The sequence below is a fragment of the Ammospiza nelsoni genome, chromosome 27 (genome assembly GCF_027579445.1).
Source record: "Ammospiza nelsoni isolate bAmmNel1 chromosome 27, bAmmNel1.pri, whole genome shotgun sequence".
Taxonomy (NCBI): Eukaryota; Metazoa; Chordata; class Aves; order Passeriformes; family Passerellidae; genus Ammospiza; species Ammospiza nelsoni.
The window spans coordinates 937,453-955,728 of record NC_080659.1 but is presented as its reverse complement, the minus strand read 5'-3'; the positions used below and the strand labels follow the sequence as shown (position 1 = coordinate 955,728).

The 18,276-nt window shown below is 46.4% G+C and overlaps 1 protein-coding gene across 1 annotated transcript in view; it reads right to left on the bottom strand.

The window, feature by feature from the left end:
* Positions 1-17,475, bottom strand: part of LMNB2 (lamin B2) — a 36,232-nt gene extending 18,757 nt beyond the window's left edge. The window contains exons 1-2 of the mRNA XM_059489511.1: positions 17,236-17,475; positions 9,184-9,320 (exon numbers count right to left, since the gene is read on the bottom strand). Coding sequence (XP_059345494.1) covers positions 9,184-9,320; positions 17,236-17,472 — 374 coding nt within the window. The 5' untranslated portion in view covers positions 17,473-17,475. The remainder of the gene's footprint in view (positions 1-9,183; positions 9,321-17,235) is intronic.
* Between the last annotated feature and the right edge of the window lie 801 nt (positions 17,476-18,276).

Genomic DNA, 18,276 nt, shown 5'->3' with positions numbered 1-18,276 from the left:
TATGTTACACATGTGCTGTAAAACACATGTGTTGTTGCTTGTGTCACAACCAAGACCTGGGAGCCTTCTGCCTGTACAGGACTCAAAGGGCAAATGCTACTTCACTCTGATCATGAACAGCAGTATGTGCACACATCCACCTGCAGAAGCCAGGCAGCAAGAGACTGCTTCCAGGGATGGGAATGAATAAAAGTGTTTGATGTACAGCTTGAACCATAGAGAATTCTTGACAGTGGTAACTTTGGCCCCCTCAAGGACACTGACAACATGGCAAGCCATTTTAATTTTTATTTTCACTTATAATTTTAGCCTGGTTGATTGCCTTCATGCAAAAATGTGACAGAGGTTTTACAAAGGTACAACTGCTTTTGGGGGTCTCTGAGATTTTAAAAAGTTCCCACCAGCAGTCAATCCACCTGGTGAGATGTGTCAATGCTTCAAGGAACACCAAGTAACTCTCCAAGTAGGGTAACTCTTGAGAGCTCTTTTTTCCCCAGAAAGAGCCAAGTTTGCTTCAGGGAAATGCTTCACTGACCACAGAATCACAGCATTGTTTGGGTTGGAAGGGACCTTAAAGCCCATCTCATTCCAACCCTGTCATGCTCCAAGCCCTGTCCAACTTGGCCTTGAACACTTCCAGGATGGGGCAGCCACAACTGCTCTGGGTAACCTGTTCCAGGCCTTCACCCCCTCACAGGGAAGAATTTGTTCCTAATATCAAATCTAAACCTACTGTCTCTCAGTCTGAAGCCATGCCCTGTTGTTCTGTCCCTACTTATAGGTAGGCAGCAGGCAGAGGAAGCCACAGCATGGCATTCACCCCTCTCAGAGCCAGGAGCTCCAGCAGGACTGCTATAACAAGCAAAATGATGGCACCTGACAGATACTGACCTTCAGACCCTGCTTGATCTGGGGAAAAGTGACACTGGTAAAGACAGGAACTGACACTTCACGAACAACAGGACAGGAGACTTTCCTTCACCACGGCATCAGAGCTCCCTCTGTTATCAATGAATGGACCTTATTCACTTCACCAGGTCTGGTTCAACAGTCTCGTGGGAGGGTGGTGTTCTACCCAAGCAGAAGTTTTGTGCACCTCACCAGTAAATTAATTATTCCCATCCATACCTCCTCCACTTATCCCCTCCCTCCAGTAGTCAAAAGTTTTGTCAAACAGCTGAAGATGAAAACACAAACACTGGAAGCCATTACATAGCATATAGGATAGAACCATACATGCTACAGAATGAGAATGGCTATTTTTACAACAATATTTTAATTCTAGATTTAAAAATATGTCCCTACACCTGATACAAACATCTTTAAACAAAAATGAAGCTGTTCCTTACATCATATAAATGGTGCTTGAACATCCTAAAGATACTTAACTTTTTATAAAATGAAATTACCTAACTGCTTTATGAACCTAATTATGAACTTGGTTCAAAAGAAAAAATTTTACATTCATGAGTTGCATCCAAGTACAAATAGTGGATACATATACGTATGGCAGATGTTGTAAAATACACAGAATGGATGGAAGGGATCACAAATCTCATCTTGTTTCACCCCTCCCATGGACAGGGACACCTTCCATTAGACCGGGTTGGCTCCAAGCCCCATCCAGCTGGCCTTGAACACTTGCACACAGCTGTGGGCAGCCACAGCTGGTTGGATATTATGCTCTTCCCCCAGAGGGTGCTGGGGCATTGAACAGGCTCCCCAGGGAATGATCACAGCCCCAAGGCTTCTGGAGCTCAATGAGAGTTTGGACAAGACTCTCAGGCACAGGGTGGGATTTTGGGGTGTCTGTGCATGGCCAGGAGTTGATTTGATGGTTTTTGTGGGGTCCATTCCAGCTCAGGATATTCCATGATTCTATGATTGAGTGCCTCACCACCCTCATATGGAAGAATTTCTTTCCAATATCCCATCTAATGCTGCCCTATGTCAGTATGAAGCCATTGATCCTTGTCCTACCACTACTGCCTTGTCCCAGTCCCTCTCCCTCTCTTTGGAGCCCCTTTAGGCATTGGGAGGGGCTCTGAGGCTTCCCTGGAGCCTTCTCTTCTTCAGGTGAACACCCCCAACTCTCCCAGACTGGCTCCAGTGCAGAGGAGCTTCAGCCCTCCAAACACCAGAACATATGGCCTCCTCTGGACTCACTCCAGCAGCTTCACATTATTCTGATGTTGGGTCCCCAGAACAGAATGAAGTACTCTGGGTGGGCTCGAGGGGGCAAATCATCTCCCTTGACCTGCTGGCCACACTTCTTTTGATGCAGTTCAGGGTTTGATCAGCTCTCAGGGCTGCAAGTGCACATTGTTAGTTCAAATTCAGTTTTTCATCCATTGATACTTGTATCTCCTCAGGGCTGCTCTTGATCCATTCTCCACCCAGCCTGTGTCTGTGAGGGGAATGACTCAACACATACGCAGAACCTTACACTTGGCCTCGATGAACTTCATAAGGTTCACACAGGCCTACTTCTCCAGCGTGTCCTCATCTCTTTAGACGGCATCCCTTCCCTTCAATGCATCAACTGCACCACACATGTTTTGGTTGGCTGCTCTTTCTTGTTAGAAGGAAGTGCTTCCTGCCCCGTGCCCCCCTCATGCCCTAGTTTCACATTCAGTTTCAGGGTGCTCTGGAAGTCTTACTTCCAGAGATGATGAGCTGGTGGCTCCTGAGATAATAGGAGCCAAAAGGGAAATACAGTGAAATACTGCCAAGAAATTAAGGGGCATTCATCTAAGAAGATGATACAGCCAACAATCCAGCTGTTTCTCTATACCAATGCATGCAGGGTGGGCAATTAATAAGAGGAGCTGGAAGTCACTGTGCTGCAGGGAAGCTGTGACCTAGTTGCTAGTGAAACTTGGTGGAATGAATCTCATGACTGGACTTCAACTATCAACAGATACAAGCTGTCAAGAATGGATATGTGAGGAAGGAGAGGTGGAGGGGTTACTCTTCCCAAGAAGTGGATTGAATGTGAAGTGCTGTCTCTAAAAAATAGCCATAAGCATTTTGAAAGCCTATGGGAAAGAATCAGAGACCAAGGGAACAATGGGAACCCTTGTGGTTGGCATCTACTCCTAGCTGACTGATCAACTGGAGCCTTTTTGCTCCAGCTGCAGGAGGCATTGCACTCACAGACTCAGCCTGCTGTGAGACCTCAACCATCCCAGCATCTGCTGGAAAAGCAGCAGGGTGAGCTGTAGGCAATCGAGGAGGCTGTTGGAGAGGACTGAGGATATCCTGTCAAGCCAGGTAATAAATGGCTCTACCAGATGAGATGAGATACTGGACCTGGCGGTCATCAACACAAATGAGCCGATCAGTGATGTCAGACAGGAGGCAGCCTGGGTTGCAGTGATCATGCAGTCCAGGAGTCTGCAGTCCTGAGAGACATGGGTCAAGTGAAGAGAAATGAAGAATGAGTTTTAGGTAAACAAACTGCCTACTGTTCAAGGAGTTGGTCAATAGCACCCGCTGGGAAACTGCCCTCAGGGACAAGGGAGAAAAACTTTTAGGAAATTTTCTACATCACAAGAGCTCTTGATCCTCAGGACTGGAAGGCAAGAGACCAGCAAGAATGAGTTGAGACCAGCAGGTGAAACTAAAAGGCAAGAAGATAATGAAGAGGCAATATTAGTACAGGTTGGTATCCTGGCAAGAGTATGGAGACATTGCCTGGTTGTGAAGGGATAGGGTCAGTAAGGCCAAGGTGCAGCTGAAGTTGAACTTGGCAAGGGACACCAAGAACAACGAGATCTTTTGCAGGTATGTTAGGCAGAAAAGGAAGGTCAAAGCAAGTGTACTTCTTCAATGAACAAGCCTGGCGAAGTGGTTCAGATGAGAAGAAGGTTGATGTACTCAACAACTATTTTGCCTCAGCCTTCAATGGCAACCTCTCCAGTAGATGGACCACAAAACAGGAACTGGGAAGGCAAAATAGCTCACACTATAAGAAAAGGTTAGGTCTGTGACCACCTGAGGAACCTGAGTCCGTGGGACCTGACAAGATGCACCCCAGAGTCCCGAGGAATTGGCTGAAGTAGCTGCCAAGCCACTCCCCATGACATTTGAAAACTCACGGCAGTGAGATGAAGGCCCAGGTAAAAGGGAAACATTGCACCCATTTTTCAAAAGGATGGGAAGGAGGACTTCAGGAGTTACTGACCTGCCAGCCACACCTCCGTACCTGGGAACATCACGGAACAGATCCTCCGAAAAGCTCTTCAAAGGCATACAGAGCACAGGGAAACGATCCAAGACATCCAGTACAGCTTCTCCAAGTTCTACTTGACCAACCTAGTGGCCTTCCCTTGCCCACTGATGGAGTCACTTAACTGTGAAAGGGCTATGAATATTGTCTGTCTGCACAATATTTTGTAAGGCCTTTGATAAAGTCCTCCCACAAAATCCTTCTCTGATTGCACAGGTAAAATTTGACAAAGGCATCAATGAAGAAGAGTAGCGGGCATATGCATAAACATAAAGAATTTGAAAATTCAGAGCTAATTTGGCTTTTGTAAAGGAAGGCAAGGAGCATAAGCAGGGGTAAAAACCCTGCACAGAAGGGCTCTGAGAGGGCCTTATTTCACCTCTGCCTAAAGAGGCCACAGCAAATATAGTTACCACAAAATATTTCTGAGTTCTGTAGCACTCCTGCCACTCACTGGGGTCTTGGGAGACATCTGATGTAAAATACTACCTGGAACTTACCCTTCTTCACATATCAGCAGCTCAGAAGCATTCAAAATACAAATGTGTTTGAGAAATTATTAATAAATAAAATACAGAACAAGACATAGAACACTGTTATGGTACAATAACATCTTGAATACTGGCTGAAGATCCAATTCTGCAGCTTTCCTTCCCAAGAGGATACACTAAAACAGTAAAAATGACAGAGATGATAAAACATTGATTGAAAGCACAAAGCAGCTTCAGGAGTAGAAGCAATTAAGCAGTAAGATGTTTCCACTTGAAAAAAAAGAGATCATTAAAGAGAAAATCATAGGAGATATGAAGAAGAATACCAAAAAAAGGGATAAATGAACAAATGAAAGGCAGATTGAACAACATGTTTATACAATACATAGATAAACTCAGAATCCCTTTGCTATGTCTAAGAACTCCACAAACAGCTGGTCTCAGAATACTGGTCACACTATGAAATGCAAATCCATGATGGCTATTACACAGAATCCAGCTGGACATCACAAAGTCCCTCAGCTGAAGGGAACTGTTGAAGACTGGAAGAGTATTCCCGAGAGCTGTTGCTATGCATGTTACATTCTTCTCTTCTCTAGACAAATGGCTTTTAACAGAGATCAATTAACAGGCTAAGCAGACCTTTGGTCCAATCCAACACAAACTGTGAGGGCTGAAGAGACAGCCAAAGAGGGGCTGGCTGCCCTGCCCTGGAGGGCCAACCCCCAGCCACTGACTTGGGGCGAGTAAATCACCTCAGAGGCCACTGCAGCTCTATGTTAATCGCTTGCTGCTCATTGGTCCTCCCCTCATGCTCCACCCCTGAGCCCACATCCCATTGGTTACTGGCTTTGTCCCGCCCCTCACCTTCCCTACATCAATGCCTGGTTTTGCCCAGCTCAGAGCGCTTCTGTTCCCGCTTCCCTTTGCGGAGGCCTCTGCCTTTAATAGAGGCCACTGCTCTGTGGAACTCCATACAGAGCCCCAGTCTCTTTCTCCACATCACCTGAGAGAAGAAGCCAGAGCTGATTATCACTGGAAGAAGGACGTGCCTGTGCCCCTGAGCCGTCCTCAGGACGCTCTTCAGGGAGGTCACAGCACCCTCAGCACCACCCTGCCACAACAAATGACTCTAGAAAAAGCCTTGGAATTCTTCTTGTTGACTTAGTAGGGAAAATTATATCCAATTATCTCAAACACTAAAAATCCCCCAGAAAATATTACAACACTGGTAACACAGTAAGAGAAAAAAATCTAAAATAAACAAATATGTGCCCTAGAATGCAAACCCTGGGAGCTGAATTGGCACTCATATGGAACCCTGGTGTAGTGTTATCTGTCAGTATTTGAACAAGATACAGAAAGACATAAGCAGAAGCGCTTCCTCTTATGTCCGTTACATTGACAGAGAAACCTTGTTCTTTCCTAGACCACAGGCTCTGTCCCAAATCCTTGTGCCCTATCCAAGACTCTTGATGTAGGTTGGTCAGCTGCTTCACAAGTTGAAATTGTGCAAGTAAACAGCTCCAGGGAGGAACTAAACACAGGGTAAGCCTCAGGCACCTTTGGGCACAAACTAGGCCCGGTGTTACCACACTAGGCCTGATGTTATACCCTTTGGCTTCCCTGGAGTATCTTCAGCGCCTTCAGGACTTTCCATGCTCACAAACTCAGTCTTTGGGAGGAAAAAAAGAAATGGGGAATCTGCTAATAAACCAGGAGGTTGACTGTGATCCTATATTGCGAGGGAAGTCTAATATCTCCTGTCCCAGCAACCCAATGTATTCCAAGCAAACAAAAGAATGGCAGTGTTTGGGATTGCTCCTGGCCAGACTGTGCTGGCATTCTTAAATTTCTTCTCTGTTATGAGCTTGAAAGAGAGGGAGAGGCAATAATAGTGAATATAAACTTATGCAATAACCTACTCCTCCACTACACAGTTCTCAAAGCAAGTTTGGTGTGAGATGTGGTAATCACATATTCTCTGAACAGAAAGAGACTTACTTCTCTCCCAGGATTTTCCTGAGAAGCTATGAGAAAGCTCAGAGAAAACAATTCTTATCTTAATCTCTGCACCTGTTGTTGTGCACATGTGGAATGTGTTACGGAGATTGTTTACCAAAAGGTAGTTTCCTAATTGGACTCTGGTGATGGTGTTTTGATTCATTGACCAATTGGATCCACATGTGTATCGGACTGTCTGGCATGGACGAAGGGTTTTTTATACAGGGTAGTGTAGTGTAGTGTAGTATAGAACAGCTTAATAAAGCATTTGATCAGCCTTCTGCAATCATGGTGTCAATGCTCATTACACCCCGTGCAGGGGCCCGCTGCTACAATACTGAGAGAAGCAGCATCTGACTGTCAGCACAGACACCATCTGACTGTCAGCTTCAGTAATGAGCTAGATGCCAAGTGAACACCGCAAATCAGACAAGAAATTGAAAGTTTCACTTACAAGAGTCATATTTAAAATCTGGCCACATCACAAGCTAGACACCCCACAAACACTCCAAGAACATTACAAACATCTCAATGGACTGGAAGGAATTAAGTAGAAGAAACTGAAACTGAGGAATTTGACTCTACTGCTATGAACTGTAAACACAGAGAGAAACCCAGAAAACCAGGTATTTTTTCCTCATCTATTGTAGAAGACAAGCAAACAAAAAGCTGAAGTTAGTTTGGTCACTGAAGTGACTGGTAAGGGGCAACTCAGTTGTCCAGACAATGGTTGAGGGGGGTGATCCAAGGGAAAACACTATCTCCATCACTTTACATGCACAATTTCCCACCACAAAGTATTTTGTACAGTCTCTTATGGCTATCAAAAGTCTAAAGAACAGGAATCAACTGGATTCTCATTATCTGCCAAGTAAAGATACTTCTTACAAGGAGACCTTAATCAAAACAGAGAAATATTAGAGGTGAACCAAATTCCCAGTTACTACTGTTGCTCTCTTATGGAGCTTCCTTTAAAAGCCAAGCAAGAAGAGTACTTGCTATCACAAGATGAGAGAGACAACCTTAAAGTCCATGTGCCATGCACATGCCACCTGCCATGCAAAATACACTATCCAAAATAAATGCCAAGACTGCTGGCCTGAGGCTTTGAAGAGAATATACAGTTCCAACAGCAACACCCCAGTAGGGCTGGGTGGGATTCACCTCACTGCACTTTAGGGGTTTTACTGCTGACCTAGTTACCAGAGGAGTTTTTCATGGTTAACAAAAGCTGAGCTAACCAAGTCCACAAATACCAGCACACAGCTTGCCTGACCACATGCAGGCCTATGCTATTGGCTGTACTTCAACAGACTTTACACCAACTCAAATGCAGATGCTTACACTATCACTACTTCATGTTTGGACAGATGTTTTAGGGCAAATTCCAAAAATATCTCCAATGGCTGATATTAAAAAAGGGCCCAGCAGAGAAAATGAGAAAATGAGTATCCAGTGATATAGCAAATTTTACAGAGAAAATGTGAAATACTTTATCATAAATTAACTAGATAGCCAGAAAAAAAAAAAAAAAAGACAGGGGAGGGAAACATTTAAGTCCTTTTATAACTACTTAGTTGCAAATGAAGAGATGAGAGACTTACAGTAGGCCTTAGTGGTACTGCCACATTAAAACCTATTTTATGGCTGACAACATTGAAAAACAGGTGATGTACATAATGACCTGCTCAGGAAAAATCTGTCATTCCCAAATCTTATATATTAAAACAGGTAGCAAAATTCAATTAGAGGCAAAAATTTATTTTCCACTACATATATTAAATTTTAAATGAAGTTTCTACTGCTAAACAGTATTTGATTACAAATAATTCCCATGGGAATTGAAATAATAAATTCTACATGGTTTCAGGAACTAGCTTGTTATGCCAATTCTCTGTGATACAAACTGAATGGCAGTTTAAAATTATTTCAGGGGTACAAGGTCTTCTCCTGGCACATTTACATTGTAGCTTCATGTCTTTTCAAGGCAACACTGCTTCCATATTCCCAAACTGCTCAGGGCCAACCCCTTCCCTTTTCTTCCATTTCTCCTATCACTAATACAGTGAGCCAGACAATAAAAATCATTAATGAACCCTCCTTGAATAGATCAATTTTAATCTAGATCTCTTTCTCAATCCAGTTTACCAAGCAGTTGCACACATGCACATTCACATCAGGGGAGGCAGGACAGGACAAAGCAGGCACAGCCATTTGCTTGAGTCTCACATCACATAACATTCATCTAATATTTACAAATACACTTGTGTATACACTGCTGGAATTATGTGCTCTGACCAGCTATACCAACAAGCTGAAGGATTTTCTCTCTGACAAACCTGTATCTTCTCATGGATCTGCTTCCAGGAGGTGTTTTAAGAAGCATCATTGGTATAATTTCCACAGCAAATATTGCCCATTCTAATTGAAAGAAAAGAAATGTAACACCCTCCTCACCTTTTATTGAACTCCTCGAGTTCTGCTCTCAGTTTTCCTATTTCAATTTGTAATCTAGCCCTCTCCTTGGCAGTTTCATCCAGAACTCTTCGAGCATCAGCCAGTTCAGACTCATAGAGACTCTTGATTCCACTCACCTAAGGGGAAAAAAAAGTATTTGGGTGTGTAAAGTATTTGTGTGTTGTAACATCACAACAACTATCAAAGAACCGAAACACAGGACCAGGTTACACACAAGTTTCTTTGAAAAAGGGTGTATAATATGATTTCTGCCATTTAAGAACATTCTATACTGAACATTTTCAATTAACAAGCAACACAAAGATTTCATTTTTATTACCAATGCAACAAAACATACTATGTTTGAAATGTCCAAACCTTCCCAAGAGATAAACTGAACAAGATCAGTGCACCTTACAATCTTAACTTCAATTATTTGCCCTTATTCCCAATACTGCTGCCTTGGGAGATTTTTTTTTAAACACTTGAAGATATTTTGTAGAATACAAGCCCAAGGACCCATTTTGACTCTGCTGTTCTTCCACTACAAAGTGTCTGAAACCACATGAACTACAGAAATGTCAACTGTTCAGAAATGAGCTTCCACTCTTGTTCTCTATCTTAGAGGATAAAGAACTACAGACTGCTTCGTGTCCCAAAATAACCTATCATATAATCAGTAATACAGACTGCATGAGGCACCTTGAAGTCTGCTATGCCTTTATATTTTTTATAACACAAGATTATTTGAAAGTTATATCAGACAGCTAAAATGTACGGACCATGTAAGATTGCTACTTTTGCTTCTGTGAAAGGATGCCAGAACAACTTTCACAGAATCAGAGAATATGCTGAGTTAGACCTGCAAGAGCATTGAGAGTCCAACTCCCAGCCCTGCACAGGGCACCCCAACAATCCTACACTGTGCCTGAGAGCGTTACCCAAATGCTCCCTGAGCTCTGGCAAGCTTGGTGCTCTGAGCACTTCCCCTGGGAGCCTGTCCAGTGCCCAACCACCTCCTGGGAAAAAACCTTCTGACATCCAAGCTAAACCTCCCCTGACTCAGCTCCATGCTGCTTCCTCAGGCTCTCTCATTGGCCATGAGAGTGTACAGACCGGTACCTGCCTCTCATGAGGAGGCTGAAGACTGCATTGAGGTCTCCCCTCAGTCTCCTCCAGGCTGAACAAACAGAGTGCCCTCAGCAGCTCCTCATACACCTTCCCCTCTAGACCCTTCCCCATCCTTGTGGCCCTTCTTTGGACACTCCTCTACTAGCTCAATGTCTTTTTTATACTGTGGTGCCCAAAACTGCCCCCAGAACTCGAGGTGAGGCTGCTCCAGAGCAGAGCAGAGAGACACAATCCCCTCCCTCACTCAGCTGGCCTGATGCCCCTAAGGACACGGTTGGCCCTCCTGGCTCCAGGGCACTGCTGACTCAGATCCAACCTGCCATCAGCCAGAACCCCCAGGTCCCTTCCTGTAGCCTCTCCCCAGCCTCTCATTCCCCAGTCCATCCACAAGCCATGGCTGCCCCATCCTAGGGGCAGCATCTAGCACTTGTCCTTGTTAAGCTTCACATAGGTGAGTTCCTATCTCTCTGGTTGGTCAGCATTTCTCTGGAGGGGCTCTCTGCCCTTGCAGGTGTTGACAGCTCCTCCCAATTTAATGCCATTGGCAAACTTTCTTAGAATCCCTCTGAGTCCTGCATCCAAGGATCATTGATGAAGATGTTGATGGGCTGAGGTTGGAGACCCATGGCACTCCACTTGTGACCAATGTCAGCCTGATGTCCCTCCCTCACTATAACCCATTGTGCCCAGCTTGTGAGCCAGTTCCTCACCCAGAGCGTGACAGGGTTATCCAGCTTTATGCTGGACATTTAGTCAGGTGGATCCTGAAAGACAAGCTTGCCTGTCTCTCTGAAGCAGTTGTGAATCCTGAAAGACAGTTCCATGGTCAAAGAATCAAAGAATGAGTTGGGTTGGAAAAGACCTTAAAGCCCATCTCATTCCACCCCCTGCAATGTGCAGGGTCACCTTCCACTATCCCTGGTTGTTCCAAGCCTCAATCTGGCCTGAACACTTCCAAGGATGGGGCAGCCACAGCTTCTCTGAACAGAGCAGAGGTGCAGAATCCCCCCTCCCCTGCTGCCCACACCAGGGGCTTAGCCCATCACAGAGGCGGCTTCTAGCAGCTAGTGCCAATGGTTAGAGCAGGTTCAGCCCCTCACCGACCAACACCCCCAAGTCCTTTTTCCCAGAGGAACTCTCAAATCATTCTTCACCCAGCCTAAATTTGCACCTGGGATTTGTTGATTCGTTGTAGAATCCAAAACCCTGTTGCCAACAGCAGTTGTGTAATCCATGGTTGATCTGCAGGATCTGCTTGGCTATCTTCAAGCCCTTCACTCTCCCCACACCACCTGTGCTCTGATGCCAATGTCTTTCCATTCCTCCCTAGGAATGGAAAATGTGACCCCTTCTTCCCAAATTATCATAACTTTGAAATTATGGGACTTTCAGGCAAAGGTATGAGAAAATGAGTAAAGTTCTTTAGTAGTACGTTTATGTATAACAAGGCAAACAAACAACAGCAGCAGCAACAACAAACAGAACCACAGACCCAGTCCCGGCCCCAAGCACAGCCCCAGCCCCACACAGCAATGGTGGGTGAGAGAGAAGGGGATTTCTTTGCAAACCCTCAGTGGGCAGCCGGTCTCAGCGCCACTTGGGAAGCTGAATGGCCTGGAGCAGGAACTACGGAGCAGCAAGCTGGAACAGCAGCAATAGGCACACCCAGAGTGGCAAACAGTGTAGCAAAAACCCAGGAGCTGTGCCAGGGAAGGCAGGGGTCAGGCAGACCCCGGAGACACCCCCTCAGAGGGGCTCAGGGTTCCAGGTTTACCCCAAGGGTCCTTCCCGGTGAGGTCGGGTGTTGGAAAGGTCACAGTTCAATGGCCACTCTAACAAGCAAAGGCTCACCCTTGGTAGTAGAAGCTGTGCAGGACAGAACTTCTCAGCGGCAGCGAATTCTCCCTGCAGTAGCAGCAGCCCAACTGCCTGCCTTCCAACCCCGAGAGGGAGTGAGAAGCTGAGCCCAGTCCCTGAGCCCCCAGCCAAAATCTCACAGGGTCTCTGAACTTCTCAAGAGAAAGCCCCCCACCACAGGGGCTGCAGCCACCTGCACCCCCTCCCCACATCCTTTCTCGAGTATCTATAGTTCCAGTCTCTTAGGCAACAAATGGGAGAAAAATTCCATAAGAGAAAGAAAAGGGAAAACAACAACAAAACGAACAAACAAACAAAATAAAATCCCCAAAAAAGCCAAACCAAAAATAACCCCAAACAAAACCCATCCCTAACCTCCAACGATCACCCAGAGCCATGTTGTTGTGTTTGATACTTTTCAGGTCCCTCTTGCCACTAGCACTGGTCCCTTTATTGAAGAGCAGAAGGGATGAAACTCATTTGGCCCTGTGAGCTTCAGCAGTCTCTCTACAATGTCCAGAATACAAGCCCTGGGAAGCAGCAACAAACCTTTCCAGATGACAGGTTAGGCCAGCAAATGGGTCCCTCAACTGTGAAAATGGAAACCCCATCTGAAAGCAACAGAAAAACCCTAAAATGTTCAGCACAAAACAAAAGGACATGCTGCAGCCCAATCCACTTCATGTCCATGTGCCCAAGCATAAATCTTCCTGCACAGAGGCCAACCTAGACACCCTTATTGCACTACAAATGTGCTTCCACTTTTTTACCTTCTCTTTTGCTGGCAAAAGAGCCTGTGAGTTTGTAATTGGGCAACACAGGGAACAAGGAAATAGAAAAAGAAAACAGAGATGTTTCCATAGCAGACTGAAAGACACAGCTGCTGGATGCTCTCACCTACCTGCGCTGGGAACATCCAAAGCTCACTAGGCAGTGGGTCAAGGGCAGATACACTGACACAGACCCTCCCAAAGCAACCCCACTTGAGAAAAGCTGCAAGGTGTCACTCAGTGAAGACTTGAAACACATCAAGAAGGCACTGAACCAACATGCTAGGCAAGAAACATGTTCCAGCCAACCACAAGTGACTCCAGACAAATCTGCTGAGGAAACGTTAATCTCATAAGAATACATTAACGTGCAAAGCACAAGTGTATTCCCACCAAGTGTGGCTCAGCACGTTCTAATTTAGCCAGTTATAGACTGACAAAGGACTGCCAGTCAGCTCTGGTTCAGGGCCACCAAAAATATCAGTCAAGTTCTCAAGAACAATGAAGATGTGTGTTATGACACCTCCCAGATGACACCTACAGTGCCAGAAAATCATTTAACCCAATATTTTAGAGGATGCAACTTGAGTGACCCAACATCCACAGCAGCATCTAAGTATGTATTTTGCAGGTGACAACTAGGCAACACCAGACCTTCATATCCTGGTCAGGACAGTAGCTCTGGCCACCACACATGGTGCACACAAAGGGCATGGTAGCTCCAACACTGGCAGGTAAGAGGAAAGCATGTGAGATTGCAGCCACCTGCACTCACACCCACAGAGATGGGAAGACAGAGTGAAAAGGGAACCCCACAGATCCTCTTTTTGTTACAAGGGCAATTGCTGTCAGTAGCTGAGGCTCCCGAGGACCTTATTTTTCTAATTCTCCTTTGAGGGGATGAGCACAGTGGGGTGTCCTCAGAACCTCAGAACAGCGCAGTAATCCCTTTTGTCCCCATCAAAACATCTGTTCCAGAAGGCTACAACCACAAGCACTACAGAAGAGGGCAGAGTCAGTAAAACAGAACTGAGGAGTGCTCTAGGACTGTTCTCTTAGCTCTTCCACTATGTCCCCTCCCAGCCTCACAAATCAGATTATTGCAACAATGACCCCAACACAGTGAGAATAGCATCAGTCATGTACTAAGGATGTAGAAAAACAAGGGGATGAGCTCCATTTCTCTTCTGTCACAGGCTAACTTACACAAGGGCAGTGATGGAGGAAAGCAAACAGAGAATGAATGAGGACAGTTAGAGGTTCCCTCAGACACATCTGCAAACTTTTTTTTGCATCTCTCTGAGGGCTTACAGTATACACTTTTTATTTGTCTAGGTGCCTACTGCATACAAGTAAAGCAGCACTGGACAGGGTTAGGAAAAAGGCTATAATTAATAAAGAACTAAAGATTAATCAACTGCAAAGCTCCTTTTCTCTGCTGTTAAGAGATGGCAGCCCTGTGTTCATCAAGAAGAACAGGAATTATATTGTTCTAAGACCATGCTGGGACTGCCACACAAACAGCTGCTTTCTGCAATCTTGTTCAAATTGGTAGTTGAAACAACGAGGAAAAAGAACATCCTGACCAGCTGATGATTAAAGAATCTCTGGCAGAACAATAACTACACTCCTTGCCTGATCAGCATCAGTAGAACTTCTCTCATCCAGAAGACACCACCCTAAACCAGAACTCTGAGCACAGAGCAAAACTGTTCCCAGACATGCAGGGCTGGGGAAGGGGGCATCAGGAACCCATTACTCAGGACATGCCATGTCAGTAAATAACAGTCTCTGCCAGCTCAGGTATGGTCCCTGAGGGATACCTGAGTGACAAGCAAAGAACAAACATCTCTCTCATGATAACCATGGTTCCGTATACTGCTTGCTAAAGCTATTGCTTTGAGAAATCCACCTTTGATCATGGACTCCATCATCTGCTCTCTAGGCAAAAGTCTCAGGTAGTAACCAACAGCCCATTGCTGAGCAGTGCTTCTGTCTGCTTCCCACAATGTGCACGATGCCACCTACCACAGTGGCAGGTGACATCTTCTGCCAGAACCAAAGAAAAGCCAAAAATAACAGAATATCCAATTAGCTTTTATAAACAGTAAATAAGATCAGACTCAAATTTACACACAGTTGAGGATAACAAATGGGAATGTGCATTTTGAACACTGTGGAAAAAGAAAATAGTCTCCTATAAGCATGCAGAGCTTAGATGCTTACATATATAAAGATTTAATAATGCAGAGAGAACAGTATGCAAATTTCACTGGACTATGTTTAACTGTGCTTCTACACAGAAGTTAGAGCTACTTTGGGGTTTGTTTGGGGGGGAGGCTGTGGGATTTGGAGGGTTTATTTTTAATTAATATCTTATTTCACACTAAGCCTTATTACTTTATGAAAGCAAATTCCAACAGTTAATAATTGTTGGAATTTGCTGAATTGCCAGCAGAAAATCCAATTTACTAGGTAGGTCCCAAAAGTGAAAGGACTCTCCCATTCCAGTAAATAGGAAATCTGACAACTATGTGAAGGCTTACTGCTTCCACAGTCCTAAACCAATGTCCACTGCCCAGCACTAAAACAATAAAACTACAAAGTTTCCTTCTATGGACATATGTAAAGAATAAATAAACCTTCCTAAAGGGATGAGGAAAGTATTTAACAAAGGTGGTCCAGAGACAAGCCAAAGCATCAGTGCCAAAGAAGAGCTTGATAAATCTTGAAGAAGTTTGTTATGTCTGAGGATTAAGACCTTTTTGAAGTCTGGATGAAAAACACAGAGGTAGAAAGCTCAAAGTAACCAAAAGGTTCCTATTCTCAAGTTTATTTTCTGATTACTGCATCAGAATACTTTTCAGAATTGCTCACACACTACACTGTTACAAACTGGTTTAAACTCATGTTAAAAGTCTAATGAAATTATATCAACGTTGCCTGCTTGTCCTCTTACTCTTGCACATGCCTACCATCACCAGATTTACATTCTCACTCTTGCATTTCAAAGGGATACTCCTTCTAGCCTCCAGCGATCTATAGCTTAGAAGCTTCCTAAATTAGATGTGTTTATTTTGTTTATAGCATGATTTCACACGGTAAGTTATGCTTCATGCTTAGAAATAGCTAGCGATTTTGAAAGCATGGAAGTTACAATATATCATTAAGCGATACAAAGGGACTCTAAAGGTACTTCTGATTTGGGCATACATGCACTGATTGCATCCCCAAATAAGACATTATAACATCTGCTCTACTTAAACTAAATTAAATCAAATCCTCCTCCCAACACCCCGAGCATCATCAAATCAGCATTTCAAGGGGTGAAAAGGGGAAAAAGACCAAAAAAAAATTAAAAGCTACACAGTGGCACAGCGATCCATCACATCCCAGAAGTTACAGTCCAGGCAGTTTATTGATAGACTTTCCACAGCACCTTAACATCATCTCAGCGGCGGGACACCGCACCTTGCTGAGGGGGTCTGGGCTTGCCCAGGACGGGACTGTCCCCAGTGCCACCGACTACATCCTTCCGCCACAGGAGGAGGAGAGTACCGCGGAAAGCAGCCGCCACAGAATAGGGGAAAGCTAAACTTGGGGAAAAAAATCATGCAGTTTTGCCTCCAAAATTCGAGGAAACAAATCAGAGTCGCTTACACGGACTTGATTCCGAGTATTTACGGAGTCTGTAAAAGATTTCCTACGGTCAGAGGCAAAGCCAGCCCAAACCTTTTCAAATCTCCCACCCCACTGCATCAGCCGTCAAGACAGAGGCCGTAGGGGACACCCAACGAGCCGGTACCAGAGCACGCGTGTGCTGTGGGCGCGGGGCACGGAGGGCTCGAACCGCCCGCGACCCCGGCCGAGCCCCGCCCGTGGCCAAGGGACCCGCAGCGGCTTCGCGCTGGGGCCCGGCCGGCGCGGGAGCCGCCACTCCCGCCTGCAGCGCCGTGTCCACCCCGCTCCGCTCCCGCCACCTCCCCGTGCCGAATCCCGGCCTCAGACGCCTTCAGTGTGTCGCCAGTAGCCCCTCAGCGCGACACCGCGGCCAGAGAGCCCCCGGCCGCCCCGAGGGGTCGCGCGGGTAGGTGCTGGGTCTTCACGGCCCCCCGCTCCCCGCGCGGCGGACGGGCATGGCGCGGCCGCCACACGGAGCCGCCACAGCGCACCGCGCGCCGCGCAGGGAACGGGCGGGAGCCGGCCGGGCGAGTGCCGGGCCGCGGACCCGCCCCGGGACGGAGGCGCGGGGCGCCACGGGAGCAGTCGCTGCTCGCCCCCAACTCGGCCGTACCTCTCGGGTGGTGACCTCCTCCTTCTCCGATATCTTTAGCAGCAGACGGTCGTTCTCCAGCTCCAGTGCCCGCACACGGTCAATGTAAACGGCCAGGCGGTCATTGAGCTGCCGCAGTTCCTCCTTCTCCTGCAGCCGGGAGATGCGGGTCGGCGACAACGGGGTCCCGCCGGGAGTGCTGCGGCTCGGAGTGCCTGACATGGCGCTGGGCTGGCAGGCGGGCGGGCAGCGACTCATTCAATCCCGCCGCACCGGGGGAGGGAGCGCTAAGATGGCGGGCGGGCGGCCCCTTGCGCCGCGGCGCCGCCTGGGACATGCAGTCCCCGCGCCAAGATGGCCGCGGGCTGCTGGCGCGCCTGCCATTTCGCGCCCGATGGGGGCTCGCGGGTGCCGCTCGGGCTGCGCGTCAAGGACAGAACCGGGCTGGGGCTGGTTCTGAAGCGAAGAGGTTTTGGTGGCTACTGCGGAAGAGACCGGACCCACCAACAGGACTGACCTTCACCCGCTCCTGGCGGAGCAGCAGCCCGGATCCCGCGCGGGGCTCAGGCCTGTGGGCTGAGGGGTTCCGTGAAAGGGCGTGTTTGTGTGTTTTCACTGTAATTCCCTAAAATATCGTCCACAGCCGCCTGTGCGCTCTGAGATGTTGCCCTTGTTTGCTGTCGGCTCTGCACAGGCCAGGGTCCAGCTCTGTGCTGAAATGGAGAAAACATGGATTGGACATCCCCAAGGTTAATATTTTTCTAATGCCTAAAGAGATGTTTTTTGGCTACGTAGTCAAACTTTGTACAAACTAGAATTCACTGAGTTTTCTGTTCCTGAATATTTGGAGCAGTATTTTCCCCCAAAACCTCAAATTCTGTCAATTCTTGCACGTTAACGAGTATAAATTAGATTACCATTCCCAAAAGCTGTTCCTGGTCTTGTGCCTTTCAGCTGAGGGAGCTGAAGGGAGGGCTGAGAAAAAGGAGAAGCTGAAAAAACAGACTGAAAAGTCTGTCATCTGTATGAAGAGCCAAGAGAAAAAGTAGCAGGAGCATTATG